We start from the raw sequence: 20,696 nt of genomic DNA on the forward strand, positions 1-20,696 counted from the left end.
ATTTATTTGATTCCACTGCTGGCCATGGTCTGAGCCCTGCAGACCCCCTTCCCCTTCACTTCAAATGGAACTCCTTTGTATGTAGCAATGCATTGGTCATTAGTATGAAGGTCAGGTTGAATCTGCTCCCACATCTTCTTCTTGGGATTAAGTTCCTTCTCAGGTTCTCCTGTTTAAATAAAATAAAATAAATAAACAAACAGCAGACATGAAACAAAAGGAAGAGTATGGGCTGTATATACATGCGAGAGAGTGTAGTAACATTTTACTTTGAGAATTTATTCAAAGTGATATTGGTTGCCAAAAAATTGTCACTTCATCAAGCCTCAGAGTGAAAATTGTCAAGATCATAAATCTTAATTGTATTTTTTGGGTTGGGTACTTTCTGATCCTTACTTGACAGTACTGTAGGTCCCTAGAGAAGAATATGTATTATAGCTAGCTATATAAAATTATCACAAGGCGGTAACATTGTGTCAGCATTGGGATTACAAAGGAAAAATGGGAAAAAAGTTTTTATTTAATGATTTTGAGATATGTCAGAAACACAAAGTAAATATTGAACATAGGAACACATTGTCCAGGCAGGCTTAGGCTCATCTACAGCACTGGGCAGTGAAGTTTTATATATCTGTTTTAGACAGTGTAGGCATATGAAATTTGTGCTGAGTAAATGTGGAAGGCACCCAGACAATCTACAACTGTGGAGGGTGAGAGAAAGATGGTCCTGTAATTAGAGTGCTACCCTGGGACTTAAGAGACCTATGTTCAATTCACTTCTCTACTACAGACTTCCTGTGTGTCCTTGGACAAGTCACATCTTTACGTCTCATCTCCCCATCTGTAAAATGGGGAAACAGTACTCCCACACAGATGTTGTGAGGATAAATAATTAAAGACTGTGAGATAAAGAGGGCCATGCAAGTACCTAACTAGCTTTTTTCAACTACTTTTGTTGAAATGCTGCAAACAGCTAAAGGATGAATAGTGGAACAAAAAATAAATAAATGTTATATCTGTTCCAAAATATTCCTCCTGTTTGCATTTCTTGCCTGACAATTTTAAAAAAATGACAAGGAAACCAAAAAATTAACCTGAATAAATTCCTCTGTTGCCAGTTTAAAGACGATTTATACTGAATGAACTGCTGTGTGCCAACATCATCTTTCATGATATAAATAAAGCATAAAAATCAATTCGTTGTACCATTTATTTTCCTTTGCAAAGACCAAATGGATTTCAGATCTCCTAAAGTAAAACAAGACTCCGTCATTTAGCCACAATGCCTTGGGGTGTTTTTAACCCTTTTTATGAGATTCATGTTAGTAGACTGACGAGCACAAGGGAAATTATAAACACTTCCACTGGGTTAGGGCCCAGTTTAATAATAGATAGCCTCCAGGGGAATTAATGCCATTTCACTGTCAATATTTCAACTTGCTAAGAGACTCAATTCAGCCCAATTATTGCACATACAATTCAAATGTTATGTTTCAAAATTCACAGCACATATATACTTTATGGGGAAAAAATTATATCCCCAAAAGGTAGCACAATAGCTAGTGTGCTAGGAACCAACATGACTCATCAACAAGCTGTGCTCTCCTTAAGTGATCAGAGGGGTAGCCGTGTTAGTCTGGAGCTGTAAAAAGCAACAAAGAGTCCTGTGGTACCTTATAGACCAGGGGTCGGCAACCTATGGCATGCGTGCCAAAGACGGCATGCGAGCCAATTTTTAATGGCACACTGCGGCCGCCGCTGGCCCCGCTCAGCCCACTGCCCAACGCCGGCAGTGGGCTGAGCGGGACCGACGGCCGGGACCGCGGCAGGCAGCAGCATGCCATTAAAAATCCTGCCTGGCCCCGCCCGCTCTTCTCCACCCCCCACCTACCGCTCTCTCTGGCAGGGGCAGGGGGCAGAAGCAAGCTTGGTCCTGCTGGCTGCTGCTGTAGGGCAGGCTCCGCCGGCAGCCAAGCTTCCCCCTCCCCTGCCTATTCCCCCAACGTGCTGCGTCATGCCCTGTCTCCTCTCACTCCCTGCCACCGATGGCCCTTGCGAGGGAGGGGAGAAGAGGAGCCCCAGTGCCCTTGCTGCTCAGACTGGGAAGGAGGCGGAGAAGAGGCGAGGACGGGGCCTTGGGGAAGGGGGGGTGGAATCAGGGCATATCCCTCCAGCCCCCTGATGTAAGCCGCTCAGTTCAGGAGGCTGGGAGCACCCCCCCCCACCCCGATCCCAGCTCACCCCCCAGCCCTGACCCCTGGACCTCCCACGACCCCAGCCCTGACTCCTGCACCCCCCTCACATGACCCCAGCCTTCTGCCCTGACTCCTACACTCCCCACACATACCCAGCCCCCCCACACCTCATGCCCTGGCTTCTGCATGCCCCCAGCCCTCTACCCTGACTCTTGCACCCTCCTCACACACACCCTGCCGAGTCCTGCACTCCCTACACATACCCAACCCCCCACACTCCATGCCCTGACTCTTGCACCCCCCATATCCCCGTCCCCACCCTGAGCACCAAACAGGAGCTCCTGCAGCCCCCGCCCCCTACATTCCCACCTGCATGCCTTGCACCAAATGGGAGCTGCCCAGGTAAGTGCTCCACACCCAAACCTCCTGCCCCGACCCTGAGCCCCCTCCCTCATTCTAGCTCCTGGCCAGACCCTGTATCCTAACCCCCAGCCTGCTCCTTCACCCCCACCCTCAGCTCAGTGCAGAGAGAGGGGAAGAGAATGGGCCAGAACCAGGAAGAAGTTAGGTACCCACTGTATGTGGGCCGGGCTGGGACCCTAGACTGGCAGCGGGCTGAGCGGGACCGGCAGCCGGGACCCTGGCTGGCAGGAGCCAGCGGACGGAACCCCAGACCGGCAGCGGGCTGAGCTGCTCAGCCCGCTGGTCTGGGGTCCTGGCCGCCGGTCCCACTCAGCTCGCCACCAGTCTGGGGTTCTGGTCACAGGCCCCGCTCACGCTGCTGCCAGTTTGGGGGTTCTGGCTGCCAGACCCTTGCCAGCTCCGCCGGCAGCCAAGCTTCCCCCTCCCCTGCCTATTCCCCCAACGTGCTGCGTCATGCCCCGTCTCCTCTCACTCCCTGCCAGAATGGGCCAGAACCAGGAAGAAGTTAGGTACCCACTGTATGTGGGCCGGGCTGGGACCCTAGACTGGCAGCGGGCTGAGCGGGACCGGCAGCCGGGACCCTGGCTGGCAGGAGCCAGCGGACGGAACCCCAGACCGGCAGCGGGCTGAGCTGCTCAGCCCGCTGGTCTGGGGTCCTGGCCGCCGGCCCCACTCAGCTCGCCACCAGTCTGGGGTTCTGGTCACAGGCCCCGCTCACGCTGCCGCCGGCCCCACTCAGCTCGCCACCAGTCTGGGGTCCCGGCCGCAGGCCCCACTCAGCCCGCTGCCGACCTAGGTGAACGGAACCCCAGACCAGCAGCGGACTGAGCGGGCCGGCGGCGTAAGATCAGCATTTTAATTTAATTTTAAATGAAGCTTCTCAAACATTTTGAAAACCTTGTTTACTTTACATACAACAGTAGTTTAGTTATATATAGACTTAGAGAGAGACCTTCTAAAAAAATGTTAAAATGTATTACTGTCACGCAAAACCTTAAATTAAAGTGAATAAATGAAGACTCGGCACACCACTTCTGAAAGGTTGCCAACCCCTGTTATAGACTAACAGAAGCATTGGAGCATAAGCTTTCGTGGGTGAATACCCACTTCGTCAGATGTATCTGGGTATTCACCCATGAAAGCTTATGCTCCAATACTTCTGTTAGTCTATAAGGTGCCACAGGACTCTATCGCCTAATGCAATGAGGTTCTCTTCCCTGACTGGTTAACCAACAGGTCTATTCTTAACATTAGCCAATAACAGCTGCATACTACTTAGTTGTGATGGTGAGATAAAGGCAAACACAATTATCTTGCATGTGCAATAAGGTTCTTACTGGCTTATATGAGGAACATTCATTAAGCAAGAGAAGAATAACAGAGGGCCCCAAAATGCATAAGGAAGGGAAAAAACAAGCCATTGTCCTCAGATGGATGAGTGGACACCTGCCATTCCAACTCTGCCAGCTAATTTTTGTCGTTTAGACACTTCAGAAGACTGGGTGCTCAGCTCATGTACCCTTGTTGATAGTTATAAAGAAAAGTTACTTCAGCCTGGCTCTGACTCTGTAACTTCCATAGCCTTTTTTTTTTTTTTTAATTATTAAATAGGCTTCCAGTGCAGGCCAACTTCTCTGTTGAATAGGTTGGCCTGTGACACTGCCAAGATTCAATGCACCAGTCAGAAATTATTTCTCACAAATGGAGCACTTAATTACGTCAATGTCTTAACACTTGCAGAACTAATTGTATGCTTTAAATAATAAAAAAAAAAAAATCTAGAAGACTATCCTGTACTACATTCACAAAAAGTCATTCCTTTATACCAAAATGGATATATACCAACTAATAGTTATTAAGTAGAATAGCTGCTAAACAACTGTACTGTTCAGAAGGTGAAATCTACCTTGTTCATCCCTTCCCCAAATATTACAACAAGCAAATGAATTTTTCAAAGATAAACTAAAAACTGACTTTTATTACACAAACACTTTCTGGATCTTATTAAGAGTATCTTTGGAATCCCAAGTTGAGCTCTCCTGGGATCTGTGGTGAGCTTGTATTAGATTAGCACAGGCACCACTTTTAAACATTACCAGAGCCTCTCCCGTACCCTGCTGCTTTGCATCCCTTTCTCTCATAAGACAAATAATCCTCTGAAAGGATATCTAAAAATAAAATGGAGTAAATTATGGCCACAATGATTTTCCCAGCCTCTTCTCATGGATGTGAAACATGCTGAATCTGCCAAAGAACCAAATGAAATGTATCAAACTGTACAAGTGCTATCAAAGTATTAAAAACCTAGGATAAAAATAATAATGCCATCTACTGCTCTTTAGAAAGCAGTCTGTATCATTATTAATTATTAATTTAGAGATAGGGAAACTGAGGCACATAAAATGAATTTAACTTGCCCAAGATCACCCAGCAGTGAGTGGCAGAGCCAGGAACAGAATCCAGGGCTTCTGATTGAGTGTTCTGTTCACTAGGCAACATACCACAAAAGAGAAGCCAGTTGGCCATGCACTGTAATTGTGGTAGATAGATCTTTCCATCTCACCACAGCTCAGTGATTTGCATTAAAATCTATCTTAGGGTTTTATAATGCTGCCATCATCACAGCACCTAGGTACAAAGAAGGTAAGGAAAATGTGATTCAGTACCTCGAAGCAATTTAACAGAAATATACATTAATTTACCACTGGGAAAAAAATGTAGGACTGAAGACAGAGCTTACAACAATGGTGTTAGTTTCTTATCACTGGGAGAGGTAACTGAGCAAAAAGTGGAAAGCATCCAAACACCAAATTTTGATTAAAGGAAGTTGTTTATACAGACTATCCACTGCACAGCAGATTTAGAATAATCTGAATTTCTCTTGTAACTGGTTAACCATCAATTGAAACATGAACCGTTTTAGACCAAAAGTAGTATTTTAACCATAAATCTCAAGTGACAAATTTGTGGTTGCTGCAGCATTTCTCCACCCTATTTTTTTTTAAAGCTTCTATTGTACTGTTACAGAGAAGGAAGGATTTTACTGCAAATTGTGTAACTATTAAAAATGGCTGTGTGTGTGAAGTGGGGTGGAGGAGAAGGGCGTGTCTGTATGTGTGTCGAATCATTTGCTATGACCTTCATCAAGCAGGTGATTTCACTAAAGTAGAATGTAAACTTTATGAAGTTCTTAATACGAAAAAGACCCCTTTCAAAGTTGCAATTTCTTGTGGTTTTGGGTATGAAAAGTGTAAGAGTACTTTCTCATTTTTGTGAAGTAAAATTTAATTACATTTGTTAATAGCAATTGCATAGCCCAACGTCCCTTAACAAGATATTCTCTAAAAATACAGAAAGGGGGGAATTTGAGGAAATTCTTCAGTTTCTGCAGGGAAAAAAAAATTGTAAGTCGTAAATGTTGTTATATCGGAAATGGCTAATGTTCATGACAACTAAAATGAACATGGAAAGTTACCCAGTGCCCTCCCAAAAGACTCCCCTTCACCATATACAGTATCAGTCTGTTATTTTTAAACATGAGTCCACTCTGCTTGACTTGGGACAGCTGGGTCTGCTTTGGGGTTGCTTTTTTGTTGTTGCCGCTGCTGCTACACAAGCTTTCAGTCTTCAAATTAAAATCAGACCCAGCTGTCCTTTCTATTTTAATTTCAGTGACTCAAACTGAATGTTCGTGGTTTAAATTACTCACTTAAAATCTATCAGTGTTTAAAATTATTATTACTAGTCTTGGAAATTAAACTGAATTTGAAATAAATAATGTCAATTCCATATTCCTGATACTGCTATTGTTGAACTGCTTGGTTAGCTTTGCTTTTAAGAAAGCAGCAACTAAGCCAACCTTGAGACTTTGGTATACAAAAGCCAAGTAGGAAACATCTCCCATTAATTTTAATGAGAACTGAATTTAACCCTCCTAGTCAGCGTTTGAATATCTCAACAAAAAATTCTTTCCAAACTCAAGATATTTCATTTTAAAAACAGTTCAGGTTTGAAAAAGAGTACAAGAAAATCTGCAAAATCACTTAATTGCTTGGACATAAATAAGGAGATAAGTTATATCAACTTGGGTCTTTTTTTTTTTTTTTAATCCAAGTGACTAACAATTGGCAACCTTCACATTTTAGGTTATAAAGACAGTCTTTAAAATTTAGGTTCAGCACATACATTGTGTGTAAATTACAGTTTTGAACAGCTGCTAATTATTGCCATTAGACAATGAATTTAAAACAGCAAAGAATTCAGAGCTGATTTTATCAATAATGCAAGATGACACTGGGTTAGGGAACCTTCTTAAAAGTAGTAAAATCCATCAGGAATTAACTGATGTCTGAAACAGTCACACATGTACAAGCAACTATCACGTTGATAAAGACAAAGCAATCAACTGCTGAATAATCCCCAGCACTCATTTAGAATGATCAAAGATTGAACATTGCATAAGAATAACCAAACACAATGTAAGCAATCTTCTAATGACCAGAGTAGTGGTTCTCAATCACACGTACATGTACTCCTAGGGATACGTAGAGGTCCTTCCAGGGGGTACATCAACTCATCTAGATATTTGTCTAGTTTTAGAACAGGCTACATAAAAAGCACTAGCGAAGTCAGTATAAACTAAAATTTCATATGACTTGTTTATACTGTTCATATACTATGCACTGAAATGCAAGCACAATATTTATATTCCAATTGATTTATTTTATAATTATATGGTAAACATGAGAAAGTAAGTAATTATTCAATAACAGTGTGCTGTGACATTTTTGTATTTTTATGCCTTATTTTGTAAGCAAGTAGTTTTTAAGTGAAGTGAAACTTGGGTATGCAAGACAAATCAGACTCCTGTAATAGGTACAGTAGTCTGGAAAGATTGAGAGCCACTGGACCAGAGGACTCAAAGGACCAGTCCTTCACTGCTTGAGAAATTAAAATCTAGTAATGGTTGAACCTGACTGAATTTTTTAGCACAGGGATCGACAATGTTTGGCATGTGGCCCGGTAGGGTAAGCCCGCTGGCGGGCTGGGCCGGTTTGTTTACCTGCTGCGTCCACAGGTTTGGCCTATCATGGTTCCCACTGGCTGCGGTTCACCGTTCCAAGCCAACGAGGGCTATGGAAAGTGGTGGCCAGCACATCCTTCGGCCCGCGCCGCTTCCCGCAGCCCCAATTGGCCTGGAGCGGCGAACTGTGGCCAGTGGGAGCCATGATAGGCCGAACCTGTGGACGCAGCAGGTAAACAAACTGGCCCAGTCCGCCAGGGGGCTTACCCTGGCGGGCTGCGTGCCAAAGGTTGCCCATCCCTGTTTTAGCACAAAAGAGGCAGTCAAAACTGTATGCACAAATATATGATAGTATGACTAATTAGCCTCCAACATCTGGTAATTTGTTTAGCCACTGCTAACAATGTGACCCAAAAGTTGGGACAGTGCCTCAGTCAATGGGCCATTAGAAACAACTCTGATAAGGCTGTTCACCAGTCATCAGGGTTCTGGCAGATTAAAACTTTGGTGGCTAAAGACAATGGGGAGAAAAGCTGGTAAGATAATGTCAGGCTCTCAGGCCTGGTCTACATTACAGAGTTAAGTCAATGTAAGGCTGCTTACGATGACCTAACTCTAACATCTACACTAAAACATAGCTCCCACCTACGTAACTCGCCCACTACACCGACTTAATAACTTCACCTCTGCAAGGGGCGAAGTGATTAGGTGGATGTAGTTAGGCTGATGCAGCGTCAGTATAGACACCATGCTGCTTACATCAATTGTTGCGGCCTTTCAGAAGCCATCCCACATTGTCCCACACTGACAGTTAAATCAGAGCAAGCGCTCCTGGGGAGGATGCATACTGACAACACAAGGACTGTAGTCAGTGGTAAGCTGGAGCCCATTCACACCGGTTCGCAAGAACCGGTTGTTAAATTTAGAAGCCGGTGTAGAACCAGTTATTAAAGGGGCTGGCGGGTGACTGTCCTGTCCAGCCCACCTGAGCTCCCACCTGGGGAGGCTCCCCAGCCCGCTCACAGAGCCCCAGTGAGCCTGTCGCTTTAAGCAGCATGGTAAGGGGGCCAACCCTGGGAAGAGGGGTTGGATAAGGGGCAGGGAGCAGCTGGAGGGGGTGGAGGTTCTGGGGGGCGGTCAGGGGCCAGGGGCGTTGGGTAGGCATGGGAGTTCCGGGGGTCTTTTGGGGGGTGGTGGATGGGGTTGGGGCAGTCAGGGGACAGGGAGCAGGGCGAGTTGGGTTGGGGGTGGGGTCCTGGGGGCAGTTAGGGTGGGGGGTCTTGGGAGGGGGTGGTCAGGGGACAAGGAGCAGGGGGGGGGTTGATGAGTTGCGGGTTCTGAGAGGGGTACTCAGGGGTGGGGGAGAGATAGGCACAGGGGCTTGTACTCACCGCACGGTTCCCTACCGGGTCTTCGGTGGCACTCAGGCGGCGGGGGCCGGGGGTCTTCACTCCCTCTGGGTGAAGGACCTGCTGCCAAAATGCTGCCAAAAACCCGGAGTGAGTGAAGACCCCTCCCCCCCACACACACACACACTGCTGAAGTGCCGCCGAGGACCCGGTAGGGAACCGGTTATTAGGATTTTGTGAGCTCATTATTGAGCGTAGTGTGAACATAGATTCATTGACTATAGGACTGGAAGGGACCTCGAGAGGTCGTCAAGTCCAGTCCCCTGCCCTCATGTTTTGCATTTGTACATTTTAGTTATTTTCCTAAAGAAAGGTTGATTCTCATTAGATAGTTACGATTATAATATGTTGATTGACAACTAAAAGAGCCTTTACACTAAATTTGGTGCTTCCTTTTGCAAAAGTGATTTAATTACTGCAGTGGCTGTATGTTGACATAACTTAGGTTGACTTAATTTTGTAGTGCAGACTTGCCCTCACTGAATCAGACTTACCTAATGCTTCAGAACAAACCTTCCATCATGGTAGGCAGGATCAGTGAAAAAGTACATGCCTGTCTTTGTGTGTTTCACAGGTATTTTTTTTTTTTACTGTGATTAAATCAGCACTCTCTCCCTTGTCCTACTTCCTCATCCCTAAAAATGAACCTAGTGAAATGTACTAAATTACATCCGTTTTGCATTTAAATTTTATGTGACATCTTGCAAGTTATTTACTCTTAAACAACTAAACGAACCTTCCATGCTATATATTATTTACACTTAGGCTTGGAAGGATTAGACTTTTTAATGGTAAATGTCAATTTCACAATACACACAACCTGAGGAAAAATATTTCCATTGATGATGTTTGAAATTTATAGGTAGGCAAAGCAAGAAAAATGCTGCTTGAGAACTTGAATTTGATTTGAGGACACAGACTTTGTTGACATGATATGTAGACAATTTGTGTTTTAATGGTTATAAGATTTAAAAAGTTTAAGCTTTAACATATGCTGTCATTAAATAATTACTGTCTTCCCGCCCCCCCCCCCCTACTGTCTGATCCCTCATAATCTCCCACAACTGTGAAAATTTAAATGGCCAAAATCTGAAAATTTAGAACACAATTTTTCAGAACTGAAAATTTAAAATCAATAAAAATAGAAAAAAGCTTAAAAATAAACATTTATAATATCCATCAAAATTTTAGCTTATTTATACTGTATGAATGCATGATTCCTTCCATCTTGTGTGCTGCTTTATAGCAATTACCTTATTGTGATTTATAAATACACTTGATTCTTGCTAAAAACTGACTGTCATGTAGAAGTGTTTCTTTCACAACTAGCAAAAGAATATCTTTTATATCAAGTTGGCTTGCTCTAGCCTTTCCTCATATTTATTTATCTGTTTTGTATGTTTTCATATGTAATGATTGGTTCTATTCTAGAACATCTATTTTGTGCTGTTAAGAATGAATGGTGTTATCCTCAAAAAACGTTATTGGCTTTGTCTTGTAGCTACCAGTTTTTCTGAACATTTTTTTTTTCCTCGTTGGTGCTTTAGAAAGTAGTTGCCATATTCTTTAGCTAAAATGGATATCTCCAGAAGTCAATTTTTTAAAAATAAAATGGTTGTAAAAATCTTCATTTGGCATTATCAAAGCTCCCCAGATGTCTCTGGCTTCCTATCAGAAGGAATTGGTTGTAACGCATACCAAACGCTCTATCATAGACTGCAGGCCATAGGTTTAGTTCTAAAGTACAACTTTCACACTACATTTAATTTATAATACAGCTTTTGTGAAACAGAATGGTCAATGGAATATCAATATGCACCAACACCTGGGAACAATTTTATAACAAAAGGCGGACACAACTGACTCTCACTAGGAAAAGACGTTTGGAAATCTAATGATGGATTAAAGGTTTCCTTAAAAGTAATTCTAACTGTTTTGCTACAGAAGTGCCCCATTAGGCAGGTGGCTTGGTGTGAACGAACAGACAGGATGCAATGTAACAGAGCTCCGTAGCGCTGTGATAATTTTCCTCATTTTCAAATGTCAGTTCTGATAAATTATTTTTGATTTACAAGTTTGGATTCAACATAAAATATGACATGACAAAGAGCAAGTCAAGGCTGACCCCTCAAATCTGTCAGCAGGATTACCACAAGCATAAGGGAATTTGAAATTTTTTTGAAACAATGGGTAATAAAGATAATGCAGCTAATGCAGGAGTCAACCCAAGGGAGACACTTTTCACCCATTTAATTTAAAAAATAAAATCACTACTTTAGTAGCTTTAGCAAGAAGACATAATGTGGGACAGTTCCAGGTTAAATGTTTACTGTTTTGATCACTGTTCTTAAGAGAAAGCTAACAGTGTAATATGCAGCTCACAAAGGACATCGGTAGGATCACATTCTCACTAAGGATAATCTGTAGGAGGGGAAAGTTTAGAAGGATATGATTTTAAAATCTCTTTAAAATTAGAGATAGGCTCCAGTGTACCCATGGTGAAAGAAATTACCAGCCATAACACCAATGTATTTCCAACTACAATTCTGATTCATACTATGTGAACCAGTATTTCTATAATTTAACATTGGGGATGGAAAACATTTACATGGGTACAATTTGGGTGGATTAGGAATGGGGAAAAAAGGTCACATGAATCATACTTGTGTGCCCCAGAAATTTTTACTTTTGTATTTTGGTTCAATCAATCATTCTTTTACCAAACAAATGTTGATGATAGTGAAGGACAAAAAAAAACTGTTGCAGGATGTAAGGCCAATGAAGGGGCACCATTTACAACTGGGTTGGCAGGGTTCTTCCAACTTTCCGCCTCCCTAGCCCTTACTACCTTTGTAGACACATGGCGTCCTATCAGAAGGAAGCTGTTGTAAAACATATAAAGCCTTCTATCATAGGCTGCAGGCCCGAGGTTTAGAACTATTTAATTTATAATACAGCTTTCCAGAAAGAGACTATGTCAATAGAATATCAATATGCATGAACATCCGATTTTTGGTTTGGACTCAGCATAAAATATGCTTAAGAGAAAGAGCAAGTCAAGGCTGACCCTCATGATGCTGTCACTAGGATTTTCACAATAGCAAAGATTATTCTGCAGCTTGTGCTAACCACTGCATGTCCATTAGAACTGATAGCATAAAGGAATTTGAACATTTTTTGGAAACAATGAGCAATAAAGAACACATATATGTTTTCTATTCACAACAATGTGTTTCTCCAACAGCTTTTTTTTTTTTTGAAGGCAGATAATTTCAGTGTTTTGCACTCTTCAAGTCTGCCTATTAAATAGATTGACATAATTAAATAGCACATTTTCCTACAGAATGAATCACCAGAGTGTCAGCTACACCACACTGGGAAAATGTCAAATCAAGAGGAATCCAAGATCTGAAAAAAAGAATGCGACTGAAAATATTTCATCTGAGGGATTCCCTTGATTTCACAAAATAACTGGCTGCTTATTTTGTAGATAAAATAAAAAGTGGTTAATATATGGCAACTTTGTTTTCTTTACAGTTTTGGCATTTATTGATGAGTTAATTTTGTTTAAGATTATGAACTATTTTTCATGGTACGTAAGTGTGCACATCTCTTATGATATATTTGTAATGACTAGCTCTGTTTATATTTTGAGACTGCCATGTAACCATTTTCTTTAGAAATTCTTTACCCTTCAAACACAAAACACTTGAACAGCAGATTTGGGGTGCAGTTGATCAGTACTATGAGGTAAAGGAAACTGTGAAGACAAAAGTCATTTTTATTATTGGAGATTTCTGGATTTTAATTCTCATTGTAGGTAATCTACAGTGCATGTGATATATCTTAAGCAATAAAATGGTATATTTTAAATATATAAAACTAAAAAAGAAAAAAGTGCTGCAATACTTATTTCCTCTTTAAACAGGATATTATTTTTAATACATTCTGAATTACAGCAATAAGGTACAGCAGCTAAGTCTTAATAAAATGTGCATTTCATCTATTTGAAAAGCACTAGTGCAGAGACTTGGCTTCCTTAGTAATATGCCATCCAAAATATTTTTTGTACCGGAAGATTACATTAAGAAGTATGTATATAAAAGGTATTCTGTGGAGATAAGTATTCAAGAAGCAGCGTGTCCTGCCTTTTCAGTAGTGTGTCAAGTATGGCACTACTGAAAAGTGCCAGAGAGATGATAGCTTACATTAAAAAAAGGCTGCTATGTGCATGTGAGATAAACACAAACACATAGCAACCCAATTTTAAGCAACAGTTATTGTAGGAATGAATCAGACAATATTGACACATACACACACACACACACAATCTATCTGGATGATCATTTTCAGAAGATGACAACTTGTGCTTGACAGTGGATGGCTCCGGGAATCGATAATGAACTGTGGAGCTCATCACTGCCGGTCTGGGGTTAAGCTGAACCCATGACATGGAGCAGGGGTTCTCAAACTGGGGGTAGGGAGTTGCAAGATTATTACAGGGGGGTCACAAGCTGTTAGCCTCCACCCCAAACCCCGCTTTGCCTCTAGCATTTATAATGGTGTGAAATATATTAAAAAGTGTTTTTAATTTATACAGGGGGGGGGGGGGGTCGCACTCAGAGGCTTGCTATGTGAAAGGGGTCACCAGCACAAAAGTTTGAGAACCACTGACATGGAGGTTATAAGCTCCACTACCACAAACAATAATTTGGCATTTTGGTTGATAGAGTCAACAGAGAGGCCCAGAAAAGAAGTGGAAACTGAATATCCCTCATCTTCAGGTGGTGGGTTTGACAGAATTGTGATGAGACACCTGGGTGGAGAAACATTCAGTACCACTACCTGTGTAATGTTTATCTGTGAGCAACTAGAAGACAATAACTATACCATACTGGGCTGTCAGTACAGCACCTTTCACAAAATCTACACTCACTTTACCTGTTTGGGGGCTAGAGGGATCTTTCTCCCCATCAGGATACAAATTAGCAAGACCAGGTTTGATTCTATCATAGCAAACTGTCATTTTCAGAATTAAAAAAACATTTAAAAAAATGTAAAAACATAACCAAATACAACATGTTTATTGGAGCCAAAGATGATTTGAAGAACGCAATGTTCAAAACTTTTCTTCAAAATTCACCTTAGAAATAGATGTTTCCCAGAAAACATTGTGCATATATTTATGAGGTGAAGGATGCAGAATTGGGAGTCAGGAAACCTTGGTTCTATTACTAAGTCTGGTGCTGACTTAGTGACCTTGGGCAAGTCACTTAGCCTGTCTATGCCTCCATGCCTCCATTTGCAAAATAGAAATATTGAAAATTACCATGTTCATAAAGAGAGCTATGGATGAAAATGCACAATGTGTTAGGTATGATAGTTATTATTTCTCCCACAATCCCCAATTTTTGGCTTTCAGTTAGATACTTTAATCCTTCTTTATGCTATGTATTCACAGAATACTAGAGTATTCTTATAAAAATATGAATTCTTCACATGCTTGTAATTTAAATCAGAAATTTAACTCAATTTATAATACTTGTTGTATAATCAGCTCCAACTGAGAGACCACTATGAGAGTGATATGCAAGTTCCTGGCTACGCATTTTTCCCCATTTCCCCAAAAATACTTATTGCTTACCAGGAAAACCTTCAAAAGTGATTCTTTCTCCAGGAACAGCCCCACTGGGGGGAGCAAGGATCTCAATCTTCTCTGGTGAGCTGGCACACATCACCATTGCTTGAGATACCACTCCCCTCATCTTTGCAGGCTTCAGGTTACAGAGTAATACTACCATCCGGTTCTGCATCTGCACAAAAAAGAATAGACATTCATTTAAAAAAAAAATTGTAAGGAAATTAAGTTAGGGTTTTGGAAGTTATTTTATTACAGAAAAAAGAGGATTATGAGGGAGAAAGCTTAATACATGTAATATGCATATATACAGTAGACTGCATATTGCTTGTGTACATGTAAATATGCTAACAACAATAATACACTAAAAATAATGACCACTCTATAAGCCTTTTTAGGCTGTCAATAAAAGCCAGGAAACAGACAATTAAGGACGAAATGTTCCAGGCTGTCCTCCAGCACCTAAACACAACAGGGTACAATAGGAAAGCCTCTAAGGTTGAGCCTTGATGTGCCAAAATATTAGATAATACATATTTTACTCATTTGCCATGCTTCTGTTGTTTTGGGTCACAACTTTAGGCCATCTTTAGTACAGTGCACTTAGCAGAGGAATTTTCTTTAAAAAAATAACCTACTACAAACTAAAGTTAGTATATAAAAAAGAAAAAATGTATAATAAAAATGTTTAGGTGGTTTAAATTTCAGGATGCAGATTGGGCTGAATAGGAATGTATGGCACAGATGTAAATACCAAAGACAATTTTTTGAGCAACTGAAAATGGCGGTATGTACTGCACACAGCAACTTGCTCATTTAAAACAACACTTGTGTTTTTATAGACTCATAGACTTTAAGGTCAGAAGGGACCATTATGATCATCTAGTCTGACCTCCTGCACAATGCAGGCCACAGAATCCCTCCCATCCACTTCTATAACAAACCCCTAGCCTATGTCTGAGCTATCGAAGTCCCCAAATTGCCGTTTGAAGACCTCAAGCTGCAGAGAATCCTCCAGAAAGTGACCTGTGCCCCATGCTGCAGAGGAAGGCGAAAAACCTCCAGGGCCTCTGCCAATCTGCCCTGGAGGAAAATTCCTTCCCGACCCCGAATATGGCGATCAGTTAAACCCTGAGCATGTGGGCAAGACTCACCAGCCAGCACCCAGGAAAGAATTCTCTGTAGTAACTCAGATCCCAACCCCTCTAACATCCCATCACAGACCACTGGGCATACTTACCTGCTGATAATCAAAGATCAATTGCCAAATTAATTGCCAAAATTAGGCTATCCCATCATACCATCCCCTCCATAAATTTATCAAGCTTAGTCTTAAAGCCAGATGTGTCTTTTGCCCCCACTACTCCCCTTGGAAGGCTGTTCCAGAACTTCACTCCTCTAATGGTTAGAAACCTTTTTCTAATTTCAAGTCTAAACTTCCTAATGTCCAGTTTATATCCATTTGTTCTTGTGTCCACATTGGTACTAAGCTTAAATAATTCCTCTCCTTCCCTAATATTAATCCCTCTGATATATTTATAAAGAGCAATCATATCCCCCCTCAACCTTCTTTTGGTTAGGCTAAACAAGCCAAGCTCTTTCAGTCTCCTTTCATAAGACAGGTTTTCCATTCCTCGGATCATCCTAGTAGCCTGTCTCTGAACCTGTTCCAGTTTGAATTCATCCTTCTTAAACATGGGAGACCAGAACTGCACACAGTATTCCAGATGAGGTCTCACCAGTGCCTTATATAACGGTACTAACACCTCCTTATCTTTGCTGGAAATACCTCGCCTGATGCATCCTAAAACCGCATTCGCTTTTTTTACGGCCATATCACATTGGCAGCTCATAGTCATCCTGTGATCAACCACCACTCCGAGGTCCTTCTCCTCCTCTGTTACTTCCAACTGATGCGTCCCCAATTTATAACTAAAATTCTTGTTATTAATCCCTAAATGCATGACCTTGCACTTTTCACTATTAAATTTCATTCTATTACTATTACTCCAGTTTACAAGGACATCCAGATCTTCCTGTATGATATCCCTGTCCTTCTCTGTGTTAGCAATACCTCCCAGCTTTGTGTCATCCGCAAACTTTATTAGCACATTCCTGCTTTTTGTGCCAAGGTCAGTAATAAAACGGTTAAATAAAATTGGTCCCAAAACTGATCCCTGAGGAACTCCACTAGTAACCTCCTTCCAGCCTGTCTGTACTGGGCTATCTTGATTATCACTTCAAAAGTTTTTTTCTTACTTAATTCGCCTCCAAGAGTTGGTAAGACAACTCCCACCTTTTCATGCTCTCTGTATGTATATATATCTCCTCAATATTATGTTCCATTCTATGCATCTGAAGTGGGCTGTAGCCCACGAAAGCTTATGCTCAAATAAAGTTGCTAGTCTCTAAGGTGCCACAAGTACTCCTGTTCTTTTTGCGGATACAGACTAACACGGCTGCTACTCTGAAACCTGTAAATAATGAGAGTAAGCACTGCAACCAGACCCCATTAGAGAATATTTTGCCCTAGAAAAATTTTTTAAGTTGATTAAAATTGAAGCAGAACATTTTTAAACAAAACAAACATGTCTTCAAATTTGCCCTATCCCATAAAAAATTGTTCTCAGATTGAGATTTTTGTATATTAACAAATTTTTAAAGCAACACCACATGACTCCTTTTGAATTTAATAAAATTTACACATGTGCAACATTCTGAATATTTAAGAGGAAATTTAACAAAAATCAATTTTTCTTAGCATTAAGATACAAATCCCTGAAAACAAGAAGGAATAATGGAAAATAGACAATTTAAATATATTCTTGATATTATACATCTACTGTGTACATACAGTACATTTTGCAGGTGATAGTTGTATATTTTAAGCCACTGCTATGAAAGTAAATCCCCCAAAACATATGATGATGTAGAATGTCAGTGGTTCTATTTTGTTTTAAATATTTGAAATGCAAATATCTGAGATAGCCTGGTGCTGAATGCTGCATAACTGAGACAGACAGATGTACTGAATAAAAGGGACAGTGCAATAGTCTTATGCTCTTTATTCATGCTTGGTTTTGACTGATTACAAAAACAATCCTGGGATAGACAGTGTAGCCTTTAACACTGAAGGTGACGCAGTGCAGAAACAAATGGAAATATGTTGTGGATGTGTATAGGCACATTTAGATTGAAACAAAATGGAAATGGGAAGGGTTTTGAATTACCTTCTTCATATACCCTCTCAGTGGCTGTGGTGGGTGATCAGAGAGCTTTCATATTATTTATATTCTGAAGAGTTCATGAATAATGTTTCTAGGTACAATGGTACAGGTTAGAAAAGGATGTGTGCACTTGTAAACTTTAAATATCCAGATGGTTTTCTTCCATTAATGTTTCCAGTAAAGTCAAACTAGTATCCTTTTCTGACTGGCTAAGTCTCTACTTTTCCAAATGTTTCTCATTATATTATTTTCTTATATTGTAACACATGTGACGATGATTCAGAGGAACTTTAAAGAATGGGCATGAAGACATTAACAAAACTAAACATTTTCTGGATACACACAAGAAGATGATTGTTTTATGTGCCTCACATTCCAGTAAACACAGGGGTAGGCAACCTATGGCATGCGTGCCAAAGGTGGCACGTGAGCTGATTTTCGGTGGCATTCACACCGCCTAGGTCCTGGCCACCGGTCCGGGGGGCTCTGCATTTTAATTTAATTTTAAATGAAGCTTCTTAAACATTTTGAAACCTTATTTACTTTACATACAACAATAGCTTAGTTATATATTATAGACTTATAGAAAGAGACCTTCTAAAAAGGTTAAAATGTATTACTGGCACGCAAAACCTTAAATTAGAGTGCATAAATGAAGACTTGGCACACTGCTTCTGAAAGGTTGCCGACCCCTGAGTTAACATCTCAGGGCTTCAGGATGCCTAACACACATTTTTTAAACAAGTACATGAGTGTTGTTTATGCAGCTTACACTTAAATGAAACTTGGAATGTTACAGGTATGACAGAAGAACTTGGAAAATGTCTTTGTGTAGACTTTTAAAAAAAACAACATTACTTCTTCACTACAATATCAGAAACAGTATTATTTGAAAGTGAGCATTACCATAAAATTTGCTTTTACTTTAAATAACTTTAAAATATTCCTTTTTTAAGTGTTTGCTAGATGTTTCCAATTCTAATATAAAAAGTGAGTTCTGGAAAAGATCTAATTATTTTAAATGTCCTTGTGTCTGGTATATAGTTTAGATGGCCCAAGATAAAACCTCAGATCCAAATACCCAGGAAATCTTTGAAGATGGGAAATTGGTGACCAATATCTCTATAACAGACAAATCCAGAAGCTGGGATTCAAACTATCCCTCTACAACACCTCAAGGTTAAAAAAAGATTCAGATTTAGACACAGGTTTTAAATCTTGGACCTCTCCCTAGTAGGAACCATATGATAATAATTAAGCAGCTTTAGATCCAAAGACTAAAATAAACAGCCGTATATGACCAAAAGCCTATGTGATCATATAAAAATATCTGAAAAACCAAAAAGGTCAGCATTTTTCTAATAAAACTGCTTATAAACACACAAATTATTTTATGGAAGCAAAATAAGACATATAGAGAGAGAGATATACCTATCTCATGAGACTAGCAATTTTAATCTCATTAACACATTTGTATTTAGGATAAATATGCATTTTAAACACTGTTATGATAATTTAAACAAAATAAGGAATAAAAATAAGGGAAAAATATGGAAAACATTAAAAAAAATAATCACCACAGATTCATAAAAAAGTTAGAATTAGAAGGGATCCATCAATCCTGAACCATTTACTTACGGCATTATGTGCCCATCTATATTATTCCCTCAAACTAGCCGCTTGAATGAAATATCAATATTTCCTTTCAAACGTTTTCAATGAGACAGACATCTTTTAAAAGCAAGAAAGTTTGTAACAGCAAGAGTACTTACAGCTGCACTAGTACAGCTTCTCATCTAGTTTAAAATCTGCCCTTCCATTGTTAAAATATTATTTTTAATAAACAAAATAAAGATTAAGACTGCTGTTGAAGAACGTCTTTCCTATAAACCAGGAGTCACTTTACCAGAATTAGCATTAGCCAGGATTCTTTGGGACTTAGACAGTATACATTACGCAGCCAAATACTGTATAAAAGTAATTTCATTTGTACCTGTTCTAGAGGCACATGCTTTACTAAGCCACTGACAACAGTTCTTGGGTTTGCTTCTCCAACATCCACCTCCTCGACATATAGAGAATCCGCATCAGGGTGATTTTTTGCAGTGATGATACAACCGACACGAAGGTCCAGACGAGAAACATCCATAGGTCTGGAGTCATCACTTCCAGCTCCTGGCAGCGGCTGCTTCTTCTCCCTCTTCTCTCCTGTAATAGTGAGTTTAATTAGATGCAGTAATAACTCCCTAAAATGTATACATATATACCAACTTGTATGGACAAGAGAAACTACAATCTCAGTGTGACATATAAGCACAGTAGTTCAGTTCATTTAGTATCACTAGATACTTGTGTTCTGAAGGAAGAAAACAAAGGAAGGACTAACTTCTTACTTCCACCCATTATTTCAAATCATGTCATTCTTAGACCTAAACTACAATCACTGGTTACTATTTCCCACAAATATTAAAACTTAACATTACAAACAAAATGACTGTATATTTTATTTTTTAAGTTAAAAGTCATCTTGATTTTAACTGTGGCTATTTTGTATGAAAACATAGCGTTATGTATGATCTGAAAGTAGTCATAGCAGCAGCAGCAAACTTAGTACTGGTAATTCACCAGCAAAACGGAAACCCAGTATGATACCTAATTAAAAAAGTGATGCAAGAGCCGTATAGTCTTCTTGGCCTAAAAAAAAATAAAAATAAAAAGCCTCCAAGAATGTTGCATATTGATAAAATAAATTGATATTTCTCTTGCACCAATACAAAGATA

The 20,696-nt window shown here is 40.3% G+C and overlaps 1 protein-coding gene across 4 annotated transcripts in view; it reads right to left on the minus strand.

The window, feature by feature from the left end:
• Window positions 1–2: 2 nt before the first annotated feature.
• Window positions 3–20,696, minus strand: part of AIMP1 (aminoacyl tRNA synthetase complex interacting multifunctional protein 1) — a 66,117-nt gene continuing 45,423 nt past the window's right edge. For all 4 annotated transcript variants that reach the window (XM_039539386.1, XM_039539385.1, XM_039539387.1 and 1 more), the window contains exons 5-7: window positions 19,909–20,123; window positions 14,695–14,863; window positions 3–169 (exon numbers count right to left, since the gene is read on the minus strand). In XM_039539386.1, coding sequence (XP_039395320.1) covers window positions 3–169; window positions 14,695–14,863; window positions 19,909–20,123 — 551 coding nt within the window. The remainder of the gene's footprint in view (window positions 170–14,694; window positions 14,864–19,908; window positions 20,124–20,696) is intronic.

The sequence above is a fragment of the Mauremys reevesii genome, linkage group 5, assembly GCF_016161935.1.
Source record: "Mauremys reevesii isolate NIE-2019 linkage group 5, ASM1616193v1, whole genome shotgun sequence".
NCBI classification, from domain to species: domain Eukaryota; kingdom Metazoa; phylum Chordata; order Testudines; family Geoemydidae; genus Mauremys; species Mauremys reevesii.